Genomic DNA, 19,882 nt, shown 5'->3' on the forward strand with positions numbered 1-19,882 from the left:
TGGGACGTGGGTGGCGCTGTGGGTTAAACCACAGAGCCTAGGACTTGCCGATCAGAAGGTCGGCGGTTCGAATCCCAGTGACGGGGTGAGCTCCTGTTGCCGAGTCCCAGCTCCTGCCAACCTGGCAGTTCGAAAGCACGTCAAAGTGCAAGTAGATAAATAGGTACCGCTCTGGTGGGAAGGTAAACGGCGTTTCCGTGCACCAGAAGTGGCTTAGTCCTGCTGGCCACATGACCCGGAAGCTGTATGCCTGCTCCCTTGGCCAATAAAGCGAGATGAGCGCCGCAACACCAGAGTCGGTCACGACTGGACCTAATGGTCAGGGGTCCCTTTACTAAGTGAACTGGACCAAAAACTAGTTATCAAGATCAGTTACTCTTGTTTATCAGTGTTTATTTTCAAAACATTTAAGTTATTAAGGAATGAACAAATCTGTGTTGAATGTAGAACAAAATACATTTGTCTTAGATTGCAAGCTGACACATACCATCTTCAAGCAAGAGGCACCCTGATTTTGTAATGCATATTACAAAGTTTTCTGAAATCAAAGGATAGCACTGGACCAATATACTTCCAAGCTGCCAAGATGATATTCTCTGCAGCACAGGAAAACCTGCAGTTTTCCTTTAGCAGCACCATAATTCCACAACATCCCACCCACACATATACAAGAAAGCAGCCCTCCCAAGTCGCAACCTGATTTCATCGGTCAAGGGAACGCTTTTGAGCAGCTTCACAACATACGTTCCTCAGGAGATTAATCACCGCTCTGGGATCATCACTCTTCATTATAGCACTCCCAGACACAATCATATTTGCTCCAGCCTGCAAAGAGGAAAAAGCCAGTTATATTTTAAAAGAAGAACTTACTGCATGTTTATATTCATGAGATGATGTAAAGGAAATACATTCTAGGGCTGTGCTCAAGACAAATTCGGCCTATTTGGAGGGATGTGTCAGGTTCAGGTAACCTTGGATTGCAACAAGTTGGACTGGATGGTTCAGAGTGAGCAATGGTTGTGGGGCACCAAGCAGGAAGCAAGCAGGGTGGGGAAAACTTCCTGCCTGGCTGAAGCCCCCCCCATCACAGCTGTAGAGCAGAGGGAGCAGTCCTGCAAGGGGCACCACCTCTGGTCTCAGGGAGGAAAAGGTCTTCTTCCCCCACCCCTCTCCTGGCTATATGTTCAATTAGGATTTGAAAATGCTAATGAAACAAGCCCTGCCCCATATTGGGGTGGTTCCTATGTCAACCTGATGCCCCCATGGGTCACGGTGACAGGCTGTGAGCAGCCCTAGTACATTCCAATAAGAAATTAAAAGCAACTTGTCTGCCATTCTAACTTTATATTCTCCTTGCTGCTCATCAGTAGAGAAAGGGCATTCAGAATTTCTCAAAGGTGCAAGAATATTCAACTATTCTGTTTCTGAAAGCTGCTAGTCTTACCTCTGCACATTTATGAATGGTATCTGGCCCTACACCACCATCCACTTCAATATCCAAGGAAGGAAACTGTGTTCTCAGCCAATGAACCTAGTTCACAGAAATAACATTATTACCAAGTCACAGGAGCTGTAATCTCTAGTCTCCCTCCATGTGTGTAAAAACTAGGCATCAATCCTTAGTGTAACAGCACTCTACTATGAAAACATTCAAAACATTTTCCATAATCCTACTATATTCACAGCTGCTGTACTCAAAATAATGAATGTCCAAATCTACCTTTGGCATCATATCTTCCATGAACTTCTGCCCACCAAATCCAGGTTCCACAGTCATAACTAAGGCCATGTCTATCTGATTGGCCCATGGTGCTAAATATTCTACTGTAGTTCCTGGCTTGATAGCCAAACCAACCTATGGAAACACAATAGATTATTATATATTAACTGAACCTACATCTTGGATTAGCAGTAAATCACTTTTACAAAAGAAAGCTATGACATGATTCCCACTAACTCAACAGTGAACATTTCCTCCTGGGCAAAGGAGATCAGTACCCAGTGTTGTCTTCATAAGTTCATTTTTCTGCCATATCTGCATATGAATAAAAGTTGTTTCCGTGCGCTGCTCTGGTTCGCCAGAAGCGGCTTAGCCATGCTGGCCACATGACCTGGAAGCTGTACGCCGGCTCCCTCAGCCAGTAAAGCGAGATGAGCGTCGCAACCCGAGTCGGTCACGACTGGACCTAATGGTCAGGGGTCCCTTTACCTTTTAAGCTCTTCAAAACCTAATGTAAGCATTGATTTTACATTTCCAGTGATTAAATAGTATCTTGCGATCTCTTTCCAAATATACAATGCCTCTTTCCAAATATATAATTCAGTTAAAATTGTGCCACCATTACCACACAAAGATGATGAGAGCATTATAAAATTCTTGAATTGTATGGACATTTGAGGAGAAATGTGCTTGCTGTTTTCCAGGTGTATAGTTTAGATTATACCTGAGTGCACTCAACTCAAGTATAATCTAAATTAGGTTGTCAAGATTGTCAAGAAACACAGGCAGTTGCCAAATTGCACATGCCCTTAAGAAATTAGCTGCAGTCTACTACCTAAGGCAGGAGTTCCTAAACTGCGTGTTGCATGAACTCTGAGCCTGCTACAAGAAAAACAGATAATTAAATGTTCTCACTAGCCCAAGTGTATAGCCATGGAAGAGACTTCACTCTATGTGTGGCTCACTGCTCTGCCAAGCCTCCTTCCAATCAGACTTGGCTGGGATCAGATAGTTCTGCATCAGCTATGGAGCACTCAAGCACTCCCAAATAAAAAAATGGAATTGGCTATCTTCTGGTAGTTGCCTGCAACATATATACATGAATGAATGGTCTCAGCTTTGTCTCCTTCCAAATTAGAAGAAATGCCCCAAACAATGCCTCAAATAAGCAGAAGATACATGCTCTGTTGAGGGCATTTTTTTAAAAAAAAGGTGCTGCAAAAACAAAACCAAACAGACAAACAAACACACTAAAAGGGGTTGGGTGTTTTTTGTTTAAGAGTAAAGTATGCTTACAGCTGTAATTCAGACAAAGTGCTTCATCTTTCAGTGGTTTAAGGAAACGCTTACAAAGTAGCCCCAGAAGCTGTTAAACTGTTTAGCGCCCCAAACTTCTCACCTTCATCCCATTTTCTCTTATGTCCTTAATGAGTGCCCCTGGATTGTTGGTAGCTTCTATGTGAAAGGTATATTGATTGGCACCTGCTACAGCCATAGGCTTCACCCACTGTTCTGGCTTAGCAACCATCATATGCATATCTAGAAAGAACCAAGTAGATCAGAAACATGAAAACAGCACATTTACTGAATCGCTACCTCAAGCATGCTCTCATAATTTATACAGCAAAATACGTGCACTTAAACTGCACCCAAATCTTGTTGGAAGCCACAGTGTATGGGTACCTAGAGAGATGCCTTACTTTCTATAACTTCTTGGAGTTGGAAGCAGCAGAAACCACCTATGGTCCCTCCTCTCAAAATGTAGGCTTTTCAGTGGCCAGCTCTCAATGATTTGTTTAAAAGTCCAACAATGCAGGGGCAAAGAACAAGAATTCTTTAGAGCATTTTGTGCAGGGTTCTGTTCCTGGCATGTCTGTGAAGTGTATATAAGCAGGCCCCACCAGATCCAAAACACGGTGATAGCGCATCAATTGGACGTGCCTAAAATGGTTGCTACCTGTATATGTAGGCTAAGAGCACTTTAAAAAATATTTATTGTGTGTTGCAGAATATGACAGTGTGATGCCAGAGTGTTTAATGTTCTGGCTAAAAGAAATTACTAAAGTGCACTGATTCTACAAATCTCATCACATTTGTTGGCTGTTTTTGTTTCAAAATACCACAGAATCATTAGCAGGAAAATTATTATCAAACAAGGAAGGTAAACGGCGTTTCCGTGTGCTGCTCTGGTTCGCCGGAAGCGGCTTAGTCATGCTGGCCACATGACCCGGAAGCTGTACGCCGGCTCCCTCGGCCAATAAAGTGAGATGAGCTGCAACCCCGGAGTCGGCCACGACTGGACCTAATGGTCGGGGGTCCTTTTACCTTTAATGTAACTCATGGGAGACCTGTTAGCTGAAGCCTTCTAGTACATGATAAAGTGCCAATGCTGGCTGCTAAGAAGGTAAAATGAAACTCCAGTTTTGCTTCTCAGAATCTTGAGGCAGACATTCAAACATTTTTAAAAAACAAATAGCTTACCGAAGAAGGGCTGCTGACCCAGCTGCTTCCGAAGGCTCTCTACAACAGGGTGGCCAAAAGTGATGTTTGGTACAAAATGCCTACCCAATTGGGAGGGAAATAAGAAAGATAATTTATTTTAAGGTTTTGAGAAAATAGTTCTATTTAGTTCTATACTACTATAAGTGTCAAGTCAATTTTAGAATGGAAATTGCTTTCAGCTTTGATTTTATACTGCTATCGAGAAATCTTAAACGCCCCACAATTCAGTACAGGTGACTTGCAGCTTACATACATTTAACTTCCTATCCCTCTTTCTTGAGGATTCTTGAGGGATTTATACAGACCGTCTAGAGAATTGCAGACTACATACACACCAACACACCTCTCAAACTTCAATAGGCGCTTGCATATTTATCAGCACCCTGAAGCATGTTTATACAACAAAAGAACAGAACCAGGCCAGTACGATTTCTTTTTGCATGCGCACACACCACCCTGATGCTGCTTATTTGAAGAGGGTTACATTGTAGCCCTAGTCTACTTCCCGCAGACAACCCCACAGGGATGCCCCACCCATGAGGAAAAGTGAGTCAAGGGCCTCAGGGTCCACCGTGGCAGCAGGTCCCAGTGTTGACATTTCTCCCCACACCCTTGTTTCTGATGCAGATCTTATGGCCCCTTCCCTTGTGGAGTGCCATTTTGGGATCTACCTTGGGTGCCAACATGCTTTGGGCTAGTGAGTGAAAAAGGTTTATGCACATGGGTTATTCCATGTACTGGGAACCCTACACAACCCAGTTATGTGTAGTTCCACTCTCATTTTCCACTGGACCTGCAGATATTAGAGGAGACTAGGAGCATGATCCTGCTGAACCGTACACTGAATGAACAGATAAAAGTGAAGACAGAATGCATGACTCTTGCACTGCATTTTCAGACACAATTGTTTTGCTCCAAATGTATGCATGAAGAAACGCATTTGCTGAAACAGGTTCCTTGCCAATAAAACTTGCACAAATTTTGTTGTGGCTGCTAGAGGAAACCACATTGTAGGTGTACATTCTGAAGTAGTAGTTTCTTTAAAAGCAACAAGAGACGAACATGCACAGTGCCTGCAAATTGTCAACCAAGCCGTTAACGGAAAATACAATCTTTTCCCTCACTCCAATATAGTTATACCAAACTTTACTCAGTAAAGTACTGTGGACTGTATTATGGGTAATGAAATTTGCCTTTTACCGAAATGGCAATTCAAAGCATTGCTGAAGTGCAAAAGGCAACTGATGTGCATTTGCCGAGAAGTAGCATTTCTAGTCACAAGATGCCACTCTACCTATGAGATGCCCAGTTATGCCATTCCAATAAAGTGTATTGGATAGTAAGAAAATGTATTATGCCCACATGCTGTATTCCATTTTAGTTCTACAGCTAGCATATAGCTACTAACTAAAAGCACATTTAAAGATTTTGTATACTTAATATATAATTTTAAAGAAAAGCTACACAAGTCACCACTTTTTTTACACTTAACTAATATAACCAAGAATGTTCTCAGTCCTGCAAGGAAGAAGGGAAGGAGCAAATATGTATGTGGTGCTTCCACATAACAATTTATTTATTTGGTGCATGCATGCAGATTTTATGCAGCATTCACACAACATTTTCATCAAAATGCTATCCTATATGATTTTTCCATTTAATGTGGATTAACCTTTTCCACAGAAAATCAAAGAACTTTATTAAAAGCTCTATGGAAACAGCAAATTGAAATTAATCAGGGATTAATGTAAAATTAGGGACACGGGTGGCGCTGTGAGTTAAACCACAGAGCCTAGAACTTGCCGATCAGAAGGTTGGCGGTTCGAATCCCCACGATGGGGTGAGCTCCTGTAGTTCGGTCCCTGCTCCTGCCAACCTAGGAGTTCGAAAGCACGTCAAAGTGCAAGTAGATAAATAGATACCGCTCCGGCAGGAAGGTAAACGGCGTTTCCGTGTGCTGCTCTGGTGACATGCTGGCCACATGACCCAGAAGCTGTACGCCGGCTCCCTACCTTCCTACCTATTTATCTACTCACACTTTGACGTACTTTCTATGCACAATAAATCTTGCTTGTGTCTAACTTGCCACAAGATTTCAGACAAGACTTGCTCCATTTCACCAAACCCAACAAACGCTCACTGGGGGAGACAGATTTGATAATTTGACAACACTAATAGATTAGGTTGATAAAATCAGATTAATAGATTGGAATGGATTACTAGATAAATGTCAGATTATTAGATAGATTGTATTAGACTGAGTAGAGTAGATTAACAGGTGGATTGATTAATGACATTAAATAGATAAGGCCAGAAAGCTAGATTAGATGGACAGATAGATAGATTAGATGATCCAGGTAGATAAAAGGGACGCAGGTGGCGCTGTGGGTTAAACCACAGAGCCTAGGACTTGCCAATCAGAAGGTCGGCAGTTCGAATCCCTGCAACGGGGTGAGCGCCCGTTGCTCGGTCCCTGCTCCTGCCAACCTAGCAGTTCGAAAGCATGCTAAAAAGTGCAAGTAGATAAATAGGTCCCGCTCCAGCGGGAAGGTAAACGGCGTTTCTGTGCGCTGCTCTGGTTTGCCAGATGTGGCTTAGTCATGCTGGCCACATGACCTGGAAGCTGTACTCCGGCTCCCACGGCCAATAAAGTGAGATGAGCACCGCAACCCCTAATGGTCCTAATGGTCAGGGGTCCCTTTTACCGTTTTAGATAGATCCAAATAATCAGATTAATGGATTGGATCAGACCGGGTAGATTAATATATAGGTTGGTTGATTATTAAAAAAATTGATTAGCTGATTATATTAAATCGGTTGATTCTATTAAATACCAGATAGATAAACAAAATCAGATTAGATGGATTGGATTGGATTAGATTAGATTGGAAAAAAGTAAAAAAATAGTCCAGCAGCACTTTAGAGACCAACTAAGTTGTTCTGGGTATAAGCTTTCGTATCTCAAGTGTGCATGCACACAAAAGTTTATGCACAGAACAACTTAGTTGGTCTCTAAGGTGCTATTGGGCTATTTTTTAATTTTTAATTTCGACTGCATCAGACCAACCAACACGGCTACGTACCTGAATCTGGATTAGATTGAATGGAGTAGATTATGAGGCAGATTGACTATATTAGATTTGCTAGACTGGAATGCGCATATTAAATCTACAGGGCTGTCGCGGGGGGGGGGTCACCAGAGACGCCCCGCATTTTAACCGGAAGCGCGGGCTGCGCGCGCCCCCGCCGTGCTCCCCCTCTCTGGTTTCCGAGCCCTCTTTCGGCCTCCCCTTCGCGGTCCGCGGCGCAGTTACCCGTCCATTACATCCAGGTGCAGGTAGTCCGCTCCGCAATCCACCATCCGGCCGCACTCGGCGCCCAGGGCCGCCAGGTCGCTGTTGAGGATGGAGGGGCCGACGCGGCAGCCGGACGCCATGGCGGAGCGACGGGAGAGCTTCGTCGCGAGGCTTCCGCCCGCCCTCCTGGCCTGGCCGGAAACGAAGGCGCCGGGCGGAAGCGCGCGCCTGATGGGAAATGTAGTCCGCGAGCCCCGCCTCGGCTTCTGGGTGAGCGTCGCTTGCGGCGCGCTAGTCTCGGGAACCTCCCCGGAAGCCACGCCTCTACTATTCTTTCCCCCGCTCATCTTTCCCTCAGCTCTGCAGACGGGGTGGAACTACGCATCCCACAAGGCCCCGCGCGCGCCACGTGCCTGCGAATGGATAACCGCTAATAGGACGAAATGTTTCTTAAGAAGGACAATCAATCGATCAGCCCACCTCGGGGGCGGGGCTGGTTGCCGGTGCTCCGGATTGGTCTCTGAGGAGCTGCGCGCGTCGAAGCCAGCCGACCAGCCACTCAGCTCCCGCCTTCCAGTCACCTCATGGTGGGCGGAATTCTATTGGCTGGCTTGGAGGGGGAGGGCGACAAGCCACTCGCATGCAAGCGCGCAATCGTTCCCTTCCAATCGAAAGGCCTCCGTTTGGTAGGCGGGATCCTAATTAGCTGTGGCGGAAGGGAGCGCTGCCTGGAGCGCCGCGTTTGGGGACTGGCGCTCCCTCCAGGTGCGCGGAGCAGCCTAGCTGTGCTCAGGGGGCTTTACCTACTATTATTTGTTAATTTTGTAATGCAGCTGTGATAAGAATTTTAAAGTCTTCGATATATAATAAATGTCCCTAAGTTCCTAACCAAGCACGTACATAGATCAGCGCAGGAAGACCGACCTGGAACCATTTTGAATCCCAAACTGAGCAAATGTTTTCTCTGCAAGGTCAAAGGAAAATGGAAAAGCCTCCCCATTGTCTTTTCCTTCACAAATCCTGTCTTAAGGGTATGTCTGTGGTTGAATAGGGTGTGAGCCTGTGACCTGGCCCAGGAACTAAGTATTTATCACTACAAAAGACTGGCCAGGCTCCCCAGGCAATCCAATCAAGTAACCTGCCAGACGAGATAAACAAGGACAGAAGAAAAAACAACATTCAAATGTTCTGTTTTAGACCGCCTTTTTGTGATGTAGGTGTGATGTATCTGAGGGGTTTTAGGTAACACCCCTTCTGTGATGTATGTATGATGTTTCTGGGGGTGGTCTTGATTTATAGGGTGGCAATTTCAAAAGTCTTTATAAGGCCTTGCACACTATTTTTCTGGGTCCTCCTCTCTCCTGTGTGTGAGGGGAGCACCCTGTTGCAACAGATCAATAAAGATCAAGCTTACTAGCTGCTTTGCTTCTCAATATTTTCTGGTTGGCCTCTGTTATTCTCTCCTACCAATAGGGAACCTATGTAAGGACTCTATATGGGCTCTTGGATACCCCATAAGGGAAAAAGGGCAGATTTTTGTTTACAACACCGCCCACCACCAGAAGATCACAGGGTGAAACACAAAATACGTAATAAAACAAAAACAAGAATACAAACTCATACGCCCCCAACATTTAAAAGGCCATGGAATGTTAATCAATGTTTTTCCTTCATGGAGGTGGAAAGTGAGCCTCTTTGAGGAGTGCATTCCACAAATAGGAAGCCACCGCACAAAAGGCACCCCTCGACCGCATGGAAAAAGCACAGGAAGAAGGGCCTCTCATGACCGGCAGCAGCTTTAATCTGAAATGGGGATCACTGCCCCCTGGGCACAGCCACTAAGATGGGGTGAAGCAGCAAGAGGCAGCGCCCCACTGTTTCCACTGGAATGGCCCCCTGCCTCATGCTGGGTTTCTGCAAGACCAGGGGTGGGGGTGGGGGCAGCCTTCCAACACATGGTGATGGCACTCGTCTTCACCACCCCTGGGGCAGAGAAGGTGAGTGGCAAGGCCTTGTGGAATGCCCTCACCTCTCGAGGGGGGGGGCTTGGGGGTCTTCCAGCAGCAGCAGAAGCGGCAGAGAGAACACGGGTCGGGGGTTGCAAGGGAGACATATTTCTGCCCCTGCCTGCCTTGTGGTAAGCACAATGTCTGCTCCATGTTATGCCACCAAAGTGACTTCAATCCGATAGAATCGTAGAGTTGGGATGGATCCCAAGGATCATCTAGTCCAACCCCCTGCAATGCAGGAATCTCAACTAAAGCATCCATGACGGATGGCCATCCAACCTCCGCTTAAAAACCTCCAAGGAAGGAGAGTCCCCAACCTCCTGAGTGAGTCTGTACCACTGTCAAACAGCTCCTGAGGTCAGAAATTTCTTCCTGATGTTTAGTCGGAATCTCCTTTCTTGTCCTTTGAAGCCATTGGTTCGGGTCCTAGCCTAAGGGGGAAATGGCATTTGTACAGATGATACTTGTTTGCTTCTTATCGACTGTAGCATCCCAAGCAGCAGACATTGGGGGAGGGGAGAAGACTCGGAATTGGCTTGTTTATGCCTAATATAGAGACTCAATCCCTGTCTGACCTTCCAGTAAACGAGACTAGATTATTGTTACAGGTAAATCCTTGCCTTCCAAGCTTGTTCAGTTGAGCAACGTTACATGTGCTGTGCGAGTTACTCCACTCACCCATTTATCTTACTAGTAGCGCACTGGCACAGGCGACAGCATGCTAAGTGGGCACACAAAGTTGTTGATACATGGCAAGTGGCATATATTTTTTTCCTGGATTATTTTCCCATCCGTTTGTTAAAGTCTAATTTCATAGATCTGGACTGGAAGATGTACAACTGCACAAAGCCTGTCAGCCAGGTGTGCTTGTTCACTGTGGGTCAACAAACTTGGCTTTGTGCCATCCTGGGACTATAAAAATGGAGGGTGCAGGGGAAAGGGGTATCAAGCACATAGCAGATCACAGTACGTTTGGTGTGATGCATCATAAATTGTGAAGGTCTGTATAGTCATTTATACTGAAACAGAATACATGCAATAACTCCCTCCAAAAATGATTCACAAAATAATTTCATAACCATGGCAACATTTCTCTTGATAGATCAAGCCATAGTTGCTAATGGAATTATTATACTTACTTCTGTGGACTACCTTTTTCTTCTAAGGAGCTCAAGGTGGTGTACATGGTTCTCTTCCTCCCCATTTCATCCTCACAACAACCCTGTGAGGTAGTTTAGTCTAAGATGGCCCAGTGAACTTCATGGGTGAATGGGGATTGGAACCCTGGTCACCCAGGTCCTAGCCCAACACTGTAATTGTTACACCACATTGGCTCCTGTTAACAAGTGGTATGAATATTGAAAACACCAACTCTGAAAAATATACCATTATGAACAGAAATGTCTTCAAACAAAAATATTTGTAGAGAACTTTTATTATTTATTCATATTCAAACATTAGACTACTGTAATCTTTCATAAACATAATTCAGACATCTTTATGCTTCATCTTTGGTCATTTGGCACACATTGCAGATCTAGAACATTTCAGCTCTGTATCCTTACATCCCATAGTTTAAAATGATTCTATCTTCTCAGTGGGCTTCATTTTTCTGGTTAACATTAAAAATTCGTTTTAACTGGGTACGAATTCCTAATTTCATGGCTGGCTTCATGGTTTGTATAAACAAATATTTTAATAAAAGTATCTCGATTTCAAATATTCTCCCTTAATATCTAACATGGCAAGATAGCCCTTCCTTCACTTCCATATGTAACATTTGTCAATAACATTTGTCAATAAACATTCTCCTGACTGCCCTGAGATCATTTACTAACAGTATACTAACAGTATAATCTGGTGTTATTAAAAGGAGTCGACTTTCCTTTCCCTTTATATTTTTACATATCTCTTTGGCAATGCAAGTGTCAAAATGCATTGTATTAAAGCTTAACAATTTTAATGAATATTTACAGGGAACGCCCTGTTTTAAAAATTTAGAGGGAAACAGCTTACTTGTTCTTATAACACTAGTGGAATTCTGATTTTTGTGCCAATTTTTCCTTTGCTAAAATATATTGGCAAAATTCTCTAGAAATTAAAACCATTTCAAGTCTCAACAGCTTTTCTTTAAAATCTTGCAGCAGCATTCTTAAAAATACATCCCTTGACATTCTTATACATATAGATGTACACATAAACACACATACAAGTATTTTTGACATTCAGCACAGCTACGATCACATATAGAAAAGACAATTGTAAAACAATGCTGAAGATTTCCAGTACAGTAATTCTCCCTTTGTATAAAACTGGACTGGGACTGGGCACTGCTTGAAAAGCTATGAGGAGGCACATGTTGAAGAGGAAATTTACAGTAAACTTCATGGCTGTAATCTCATAACTTGGTATGACAGTCTTTTAGAAAGGGGGACTTTGTGATTCGTAACAATATCAATGACAGCAAGTTAATGTAAAAAGTTGAAACAACCAAACTTTACTGAACACTGACAGACAGTTTTTTTACAACACAGATCATTTTTTGAACACTACGTATACATAAGGCCTCTAACACTAAGGAAGCAGCATAGTTTTTCTTCACAGCAGAATATACTTGTCACTTATCAATATACTGGAAAAAGCACAATGTCTGTTAAGAGCACATCTGTATGCACCTTTAGTCAGTACAGTGTGCCTAATAGGACATAGATATACACTTGAAAAACAGGCGTGCTCAGGATTTCAATAAACTGCTTAAGCAGCAGCCTTGCTGAACCACAAGATTGATGTTATTTTAAAGTCACTAATGTAATTTTAAAATTGCAACTTAAAAAAGACAGAAATGAAAACAAGAACACCACAATAGGGATATTTACGAGTTCTCATTATGGCTTGCTAAAATGTATTCAATACCGTACAACTGGTAATGATGAAGATACTAAGTTTTATGAGAACTGGCTTTTATATAGTGAATCACAGTATTTTCTATTCTTAAAACTATGATCAGGTGAAATACTTATTGCACATACAGATAAATACTCCCTTTACCTAAATTAGTATGTCATTACTGAAACCATTTCCCTAAAAATCTTTGTAAAATACAGGTATATGCTTGTTGTCTGCATTGTCATTTCCATATTGTAGTCACATAATGTGCACTAATAAATGAATAAATTTAACCATAAAGAAATCCTCAGTGGACCAGAAATTACAGGTTTGAAATATCAATTAATGTTTTTTTTAATTAAAATATTTCATTTGTAGTTCAGAAAATGTTTTCCACACATGGGATGGAATCTAACAAAGTGTGAGGGACCTGCTTTTCCTCCTCTCCCCTCTGCAAATACTTGTTCACCAGAAATCCAGAGCAGATTGATTCATGGGGAAGGAGAGGAATGAGGAGTCCCAACGCATAAGCAGGAGTCACTTGTGCAAAGCCACCCATGATTCCCAAAGGAAAAGCAAATCTAACATACAGTACTTCTACTGCAGGGCAGACTGTACCACTGCTCTGATGTCACAACAAGAAAAAGTAGTAGAACCTATTTCACAGTGCAGTGCTATCTCTATTCAGAATTAAGTCCTATTGAATTGAGTGCTGCTTACTCCCAAATAAGTTGGGGTAGGATTGCAGCCTCAGCTTGCTAAAAGGTCCATACACTTTGTTATTTGTTTTTACATTACAGTTCTTATAATGCATGTAGAATAAAATAACTCTGTTGACCATGATCATGCTCTTAAAAAGGTGTTCCCTGATTAGGAGGGATACAAGCTGGGAAACAGAGTGCTGCTTCCTGAACTTTCCCATTCAAATCTCATGGAATCCAATGAGGAAGCCACCCTATGAATAGATCAAATTATCACTTTAATTAATAACATGTAAAAAGTGACACACAAATTCTCTGTGAAAAAGGGCTTGGTACAGAGGCTTGGTTTGGTTTAAAGTGACAGGAGTGATGCAGTGCTTTTTTCCTGCATAGTTTCAGAAACCATTCTCAGCTATTTATGAAATATATATAATTTAAGCTTAGCCTTCTGGAAAAGTATTTTGGTAACCATACATATGGCTGGCACAATAAATCCATGTTAGAAACCTGTAAACAAATTAATTTACATCAACTTAATGACATCAGAAAATGTTATTCCCCTACTTGAAAATTAATGCTTACATTCATTCATTCATTCTTTCATTCATTGAGTCTAGATTGCAAATCATCCATGATTTTAGATGAAGAAGCTTCAAAGAGAGGTATAATTCAATACATTTCACACTGAGAATCACAGATACCTGCAGATTCATATAAGTGTATGTGAAAATAAATCTTCACTTCACACTGCCAGTGTGCAAAAATACTTGTTACATACACATCAACTCCTGGTTTTTTATGTAGATTATATTAATGGAAATACAGATGCAACTATAAGTGTAGCAGAAAGATGCACACACTTTCCTGCTGTTTTTATATTCAGGTTGTTTAAACATTCAAAGCAGGATATTTAGTATAATTTACAGAACACTTGCTACAGTGTTTCACAACTCTGTATAGCAGTATCATTTTTTCCATTCCGTATTGTCCACATTTAGTTTTCAAGAGAGTGAAAAGAGTTTATATTTCAGATAGTGTAAGTGTAAACAAGGAACAGAGATCACCCAAAATATTCCTCTGAACTTTGTTTGGTGGTTAATATTCTGATGCTAACCGGTATTAATAATACCATCATAAAGCATTCTGCAGTTCTATCGCTAGTAATTATGTCTCTGATGAGTATACTCTGTGTGTGTGTGTGTGTGTGTGTGTGTGTGTGTGTGTGTGTGTATCTATCTTCTGAAATTACAAAAATAAACTTTAGATTTAGATTACTATATTAAGGTGGATAACCTCCAAAAATATAGTTCTCTATTTCTGTCTGGCATTTGTTATGTAACTTATAGAAGCTAAAGAGTGCAAAAGATGTTGTGAATCAGTTCTGTGCCTAGGAAGGTTCCAGTGATAATCTCTTCCTCTATTTTATGGTGTGCCCTGAGTCCACCTAGATCTGTCCAAAGCTGCAGCTTATTTTCTAAGATATATTGGCCCAACTTTACCAATAGAATACTAGATGTGTTCCACATGTTCATAAAGTGCTCCTTTACATACCTCTAGAAGAATAGGAAGACCAGAGGAAGATCTCTCATTCCTCTGGTGTACTACCTGCTGTTTCCCAAGTCAAACATGAGACTCATCCAGGTCAATATCAGTCTGTCCCACCTCAACCTGCGTGTAGCTGAACTGGCTGGAAAGTAGGGGATTCTCTGTCCCATTGTCTTCACTAATGTGAAGGACAGTGTCTTCATGCTGCAGTAAGCTGGTGGTTTCAAGGCCTGCAAAATCCTCAGTGTCAGAAAGTTCTGTGGGTGGAGGGGTACTGTGAGCTGGTGCTGGCTTTTGCTCCACATTCTCGTCCTTTTTTTTATCCTCAGCAGAAGCCGTCACATTCTGAAATGAAGAAAGGTTATTGCAGAAAAACATTACCCTGCAACTATCCTTAAAACAGCCAAATTCCAATGGCTGCAATCCAACCCCCAGCCGCCCTTGTGGGTGGCAAGGCTGCACACACATCTGAAACCCTGCCACTTATGTTGCTGGCCAGGGTGAAAAGTGGGGCAGGCATATTGTGAGCTGACTCCGCAATAAGAGCTGGACCAGTCTTGATGCCATTGCATGATGGCAGCAAGGACAGCTCAGCCCCTCTCTGCACCTGGAATGCCCTGTTTTGGGGCTGCCACTTTGGGGGTCATACCACATTCAGTGAGCAAAACAGGTCACTCCATGCTGGAAGAGTGATGCTGGTGCCAACAGACCTTGACACCTCAAATTTCAGTGGGGCCCTGTGCAATGCCAAAATCCAGTATCCTGCTCCGCCTCTCACTTTCCATTGGACTTCATAGCTGTGGTGCCTGCTGAGGCAGCCCAGGAGCACTGTGCCTGGTGCAACAGTACTGTGTTGATATTTTGCTCTTTGTGTCCTGGATTGTATGGATTTCTTTGGGATTATTAGACATTTTGTAGGCACTGTAATGTCACTTTTGTAAGTCGTCTTAGAAATACAAGAGACTGGGGAATTAACATTTGAGAGGTTCCCATGCATTACTGTAACTAGATAAATAGTAATATATATATTTATGGAAATATATTCAAATATGTGCACAAAGAGAGGAAAGGCATAAGGGAACAGAAAGAACAGAGGACTATCTTAAGATACAATGAGAAAATAAATAGCAAACATGTATGCAGAGTAGGGGTGGGCAAATATGTCAATCTCAGTTTCTCCCAGTTTATAATTTTTCCAGTATGATGTTCAATTTTCCATATTTCTATATCAGTTTGCATTTTTTTTAAAGTCCTCATGAAAATTTGCCAGCATCTTTGTGCCAATTTCTCCTCCTACATACATTTATATGAAATTTTGCCTAATATACACATTTTTGCAAAGCAGTTTCCCCTAAGCTAATGCATTTATGTATTGTCCAGTCACAAATATGCATTTATATGCACACTTCGCCATTGTATATGCATTTTTGTACAAATACACATTATTTGGCTGGAGAATTGAATTGCAAGATTCAGGTAGTGTGAATTTCAAAGGATAGCCGTGTTTCAGTTTGCATAGTATTTCAGAAAATGTAAATTTGGTAAGTAAGCCTTTAAATGCAAATTGAATCAAATTTTCCACCATCCCTAACGGGAACAGAAGAATAAACTGTGACAAGAAAGCAAACACACTTTTTGCAGTAGATTACCTGACTGGAGGAGACTTGACTATGGAGATCTGCCACAGTAACAGCAGGTGAGGGAGGCAGAGTGGATCTGTTTGCAGCTTTCTGCTTGCTACCGTCTGAAGGGCTGCTCTTTTTGCTGCTTTGCTGTTGGGCTGCAATTGGTGCTGGATCCGGCTTTGATGTCAATGCCTCGGATTTAGCTTCAGTGAAGGTTACAGATCGTTTTTGATCAACTGCAGAATTAGACCATAAGCAGCAGTGGATGTACCACCACACGCATTTGAAAATGAATTCTGGAACCATTTCATGGCCTGAATGCCTACCTTCTGCCTAGGGATGGATGAACCAGACTGACCTGTCCTGGTTCCATAAATGGATGTCTTATGAATATGCTTTATCCCACCCTGTTCCAGATGAGATTTTTTTAAAGGGTATTTCCAGGGAAATCCTTAAAAAAAAACCCTGAATAAAAACACTCATGAAAAGACACATGAAAATGAGGAGTGCTTACAAGGTGAACTGAAAGATTATTCTACAGGTGGCGCAACAGGAGATAGATAGATAGATGATAGATAAGATAGATAGATAGATAGATAGACAAACGATAGATAGATAGATAGATAGATAGATGATAGATAGATAGATAGATAGATAGATGATAGATAGATGATAGGTAGATGATAGGTAGATGATAGATAGATAGAGATAGAGATAGATATATAAATATATAGCTATATATTTATATATCTCTATCTCTATTTTTATCTATGTCTGTCTGTCTATCTATTAGTATAGTGCCTTTAAGGAAATTATGTGCAGTTGCTTCTTGCACCATTTAAAAAGTGTTTTGACTTGGTACAGCAGAGGTGCTGCACTTTGAAGCTGGTCAACACAACTTTAGTGTTAAGAAAAGAGAAAGAGCAATCCCTCAGTTCTCCTCAATACAATGATTAAACTGGCCATTGGAAAAGTTCGTCAATCTGCAGACTAAACCACAATTCTGAGACTTGCCCTATGGAATGAATGAGGTGGTGTTCACACCAAAATCTAGCCTGAATTGAAATCCTCTGACATGCCTATTTCCAGCCCCTTGTTTTCAATCAGTAAATCAATCAATTTATTTTTATGTCATCTTTTCATGGAACAGGCCAAGGTGGCTCACAACAAATCAAAATAAAATAATACATAATTTGATAATCAGTACAGTAGCACACAGGAAAAAACATCATCATGCTTTGTTCCTGCTCCAGAATGAAAATCCCCCAATACAGATTAAAAAAATAAAATAAATACAGATAGGAAACAATAAATTAGCATCCGGATCCTAAACAAGTTTATTGCAAGTAATTATACAATCTATGTTAATAGAGATAACTTTCATGATAGGAGGAGGAACTTAGGTTACAACTGACCCCCACATAAATTGCAGAGAATTTCCCTGCCTTTCCTTCAAAGTGTATCACCGAACCACAACATGAATGGAGAGAAATAGTTGGCCAACACTGCCCACCTTTAGATGGCAGTTTGGATTTCTGGACCTACAGCAGCAATGCCATTCCATCTCCACACTGAGCACAGCAAACATTATCCCATCTTTTATAAGACATGATCTTATGTTGAATCATATTCTTAAGCTCCACATTTACTCCACACAGGCACACAAGTGGTTGTGTACCTGGATCATTTTCTGATACAGATGGAAAGTACCATTTTGTTTTTGAGAGGAAGGAGAAGGTAGTAGAGTTTTGGGTGAGCACATAGCACTGCACCTGGGAGAGTGCTCAAAATCTGCTTTTGAGGGTTGGAGGACTCTTCAGCAGATTTTATGGGTGCGCAGCAGGCAGTGAGGAAGCTAGCACCCTGTTACATGTGCAGAGGTTCACTAGCTCACCACTGCTTTCCTCACCAGGAGCTTTAAAAAATGAAACCACAGCATTGGAAAAATGTTTCCTTACCAGTTGGTTTTGCTTTGGGCTGTATGCTTCTACGTGTGGTAGAAAGACGTGCACCATGACGGCTGCGAGGTTCCGTCTGTGTTTTCTGACGTGATAAAAGAGGCCTTCTTAGCTGGAAAGCATTGAAGGAACAAAGTCAGAAATACAATAATGTGGTTCTGCAATACATCTCACTTGACAGTAAGCCTGCAACATATGTGGGAGTTATGTTCTGCGGATTGTGCCTAAAGAGCTTAAATCACATATCGTCAAAACCTTTTAGGTTCGATGGCAAGTGGGATTGCCAAAGTCACACCCCTTTTAATTATTATTAATTTTTTGCCGTGCACATAAAGCTGAATGCTCACAAGTTAAATGTGAGCTACTGTATAGCCCTATTTTTTTCAGTAGATACATTTATTTTGTTTTCACTATTTGATCTAACAAGGCAGGTGAACAAAATTGTACCTTTTAGAATTTTACTTGATAATATGAGAACAAGGGAGACACTATTTAATATGGTCTTGTTATTGCTAGGACAGATTAGATAATCTCTCACCATGTCCTGCATTTTTTAAAAAAGTGTCTGAGATTTTTAATGCAGATAATGAAAATGAAATGCAGTGATTAAACATGTGCTCCTAAGGGCTGTACACTCCTCCTTGTTGTCTTGTTGGAACAATGCAATCTCTACACAGAAACAGGCATACATCACAATCAGTTTCATAAACCCAATGCTTAACATTGATATGGTCTACTTCATTTTCAAGCAAATTCTACTGAACAAAATGTAATCAATGATTTCATCCAATAGGCTACCAACGTATTATGAACTTACCTGCCTCAAGCCTCTTTTTCTCCCTAATGGTTGCTGTAGAAGAAGATTGTGGTGTCCAGGTTCACTCTGCACGCTTGCTACCCTGTTAAGTGTTAAAAGCATTATCACTACTGTAGAAGAACATATACAAGAGACTTGTTTTATTGCAGACGTTGCTAAACATATTGATAAAATAGCTTCCAAGATCACATCACCTCTGAAGGTAACAGGAGAGTATCTGTTAGGTTTGGAATTAGGATATGAAGAGTACTAGGATAAAAAGAGTAATGACATTCAAGAGTAGGCCATATATTGGAAAGTATCAGTCTCGCAAACTGAACTCAAAATCATGCAATAATACATCCCATTATACAATGGCCATTCTGCTCCCCTTGCCATGAAGGATGAAGGCAAGTCAATAAAAGGATGTCATTTTTTTGTTTGTTTTTTTGCAGACACTAGGCAACAGTTGGAAACACACATTTTCCTTCCTGTTAGATTTTTAATTTACCCCTTAATCATTTATAATTTTAGTTCAGAAGGTGAATGATGAACACAGTTGACAAAGTATTAATTCATGTCATGGGCACAAGACTTAATGGAAAAAGTTATCACATTGAACACATACTTGCAGGCTCAAGTTTCTTTGCGGATAGTGATTAACATAAGCACTAGTCCTAGAAAAAGCATGATCATGGTCTTCAAAAAATGAATTTAACAGACTCAACAGAAAGCAAATTTTCTGAATTGAGAACAAACATAGTTCCATAATTAAGCAGGCACAAAACCCTACTGCAGCACTCATCTGCAAACTAGAACAATGTCTCCCCGTCTGTTTCCATTA

General features: G+C 41.5%; 2 protein-coding genes across 16 annotated transcripts in view; both read right to left on the reverse strand.

Annotated features, from left to right (window-relative positions):
• Window positions 1–376: 376 nt before the first annotated feature.
• Window positions 377–7,938, reverse strand: RPE (ribulose-5-phosphate-3-epimerase). Of its 4 annotated transcripts, none has more exons than XM_053364847.1 (6): window positions 7,537–7,934; window positions 4,202–4,281; window positions 3,120–3,259; window positions 1,721–1,855; window positions 1,445–1,531; window positions 377–825 (listed from the first exon to the last, which is right to left on the reverse strand). In XM_053364847.1, exons 1-6 carry the CDS (start codon window positions 7,863–7,865, stop codon window positions 703–705), a joined length of 894 nt encoding a protein of 297 aa, XP_053220822.1. In that variant the 5' UTR covers window positions 7,866–7,934; the 3' UTR covers window positions 377–702. The 4 variants fall into 4 exon arrangements, with proteins under 4 accessions (XP_053220822.1, XP_053220842.1, XP_053220852.1 ...); XM_053364867.1 differs by having other exon boundaries at window positions 7,548–7,644; XM_053364877.1 differs by lacking the exon at window positions 7,537–7,934 and adding an exon at window positions 7,306–7,387.
• A 3,006-nt stretch (window positions 7,939–10,944) lies between these two features.
• Window positions 10,945–19,882, reverse strand: part of UNC80 (unc-80 homolog, NALCN channel complex subunit) — a 150,010-nt gene continuing 141,072 nt past the window's right edge. For 11 of the 12 annotated variants that reach the window (XM_053365028.1, XM_053365017.1, XM_053365004.1 and 8 more), the window contains 4 exons: window positions 19,060–19,141; window positions 18,243–18,354; window positions 16,309–16,520; window positions 10,945–15,004 (listed from right to left, as the gene is read on the reverse strand). In XM_053365028.1, the coding sequence (XP_053221003.1) occupies window positions 14,735–15,004; window positions 16,309–16,520; window positions 18,243–18,354; window positions 19,060–19,141 (676 nt within the window). In that variant the 3' untranslated portion in view covers window positions 10,945–14,734. The remainder of the gene's footprint in view (window positions 15,005–16,308; window positions 16,521–18,242; window positions 18,355–19,059; window positions 19,142–19,882) is intronic. The other variant, XM_053364960.1, reaches the window with a different exon arrangement.

This window comes from Podarcis raffonei, chromosome 1 (assembly GCF_027172205.1).
Source record: "Podarcis raffonei isolate rPodRaf1 chromosome 1, rPodRaf1.pri, whole genome shotgun sequence".
Classification (NCBI taxonomy): Eukaryota; Metazoa; Chordata; class Lepidosauria; order Squamata; family Lacertidae; genus Podarcis; species Podarcis raffonei.

What these genes read in the sequence shown, in the direction of transcription:
- RPE (XM_053364847.1), bottom strand. Translation starts at nt 7,865, where the DNA reads ATGAGCGGGGGAAAGAATAGTAGAGGCGTGGCTTCCGGGGAGGTTCCC. An exon ending in GGGTCAGCAGCCCTTCTTCG is followed by an intron (nt 3,260 to 4,201) that starts GTAAGCTATTTG and finishes GGTTCTTTCTAG; the next exon opens with ATATGCATATGATGGTTGCT. An exon ending in TAAGAGAAAATGGGATGAAG is followed by an intron (nt 1,856 to 3,119) that starts GTGAGAAGTTTG and finishes GTGTTTCCATAG; the next exon opens with GTTGGTTTGGCTATCAAGCC.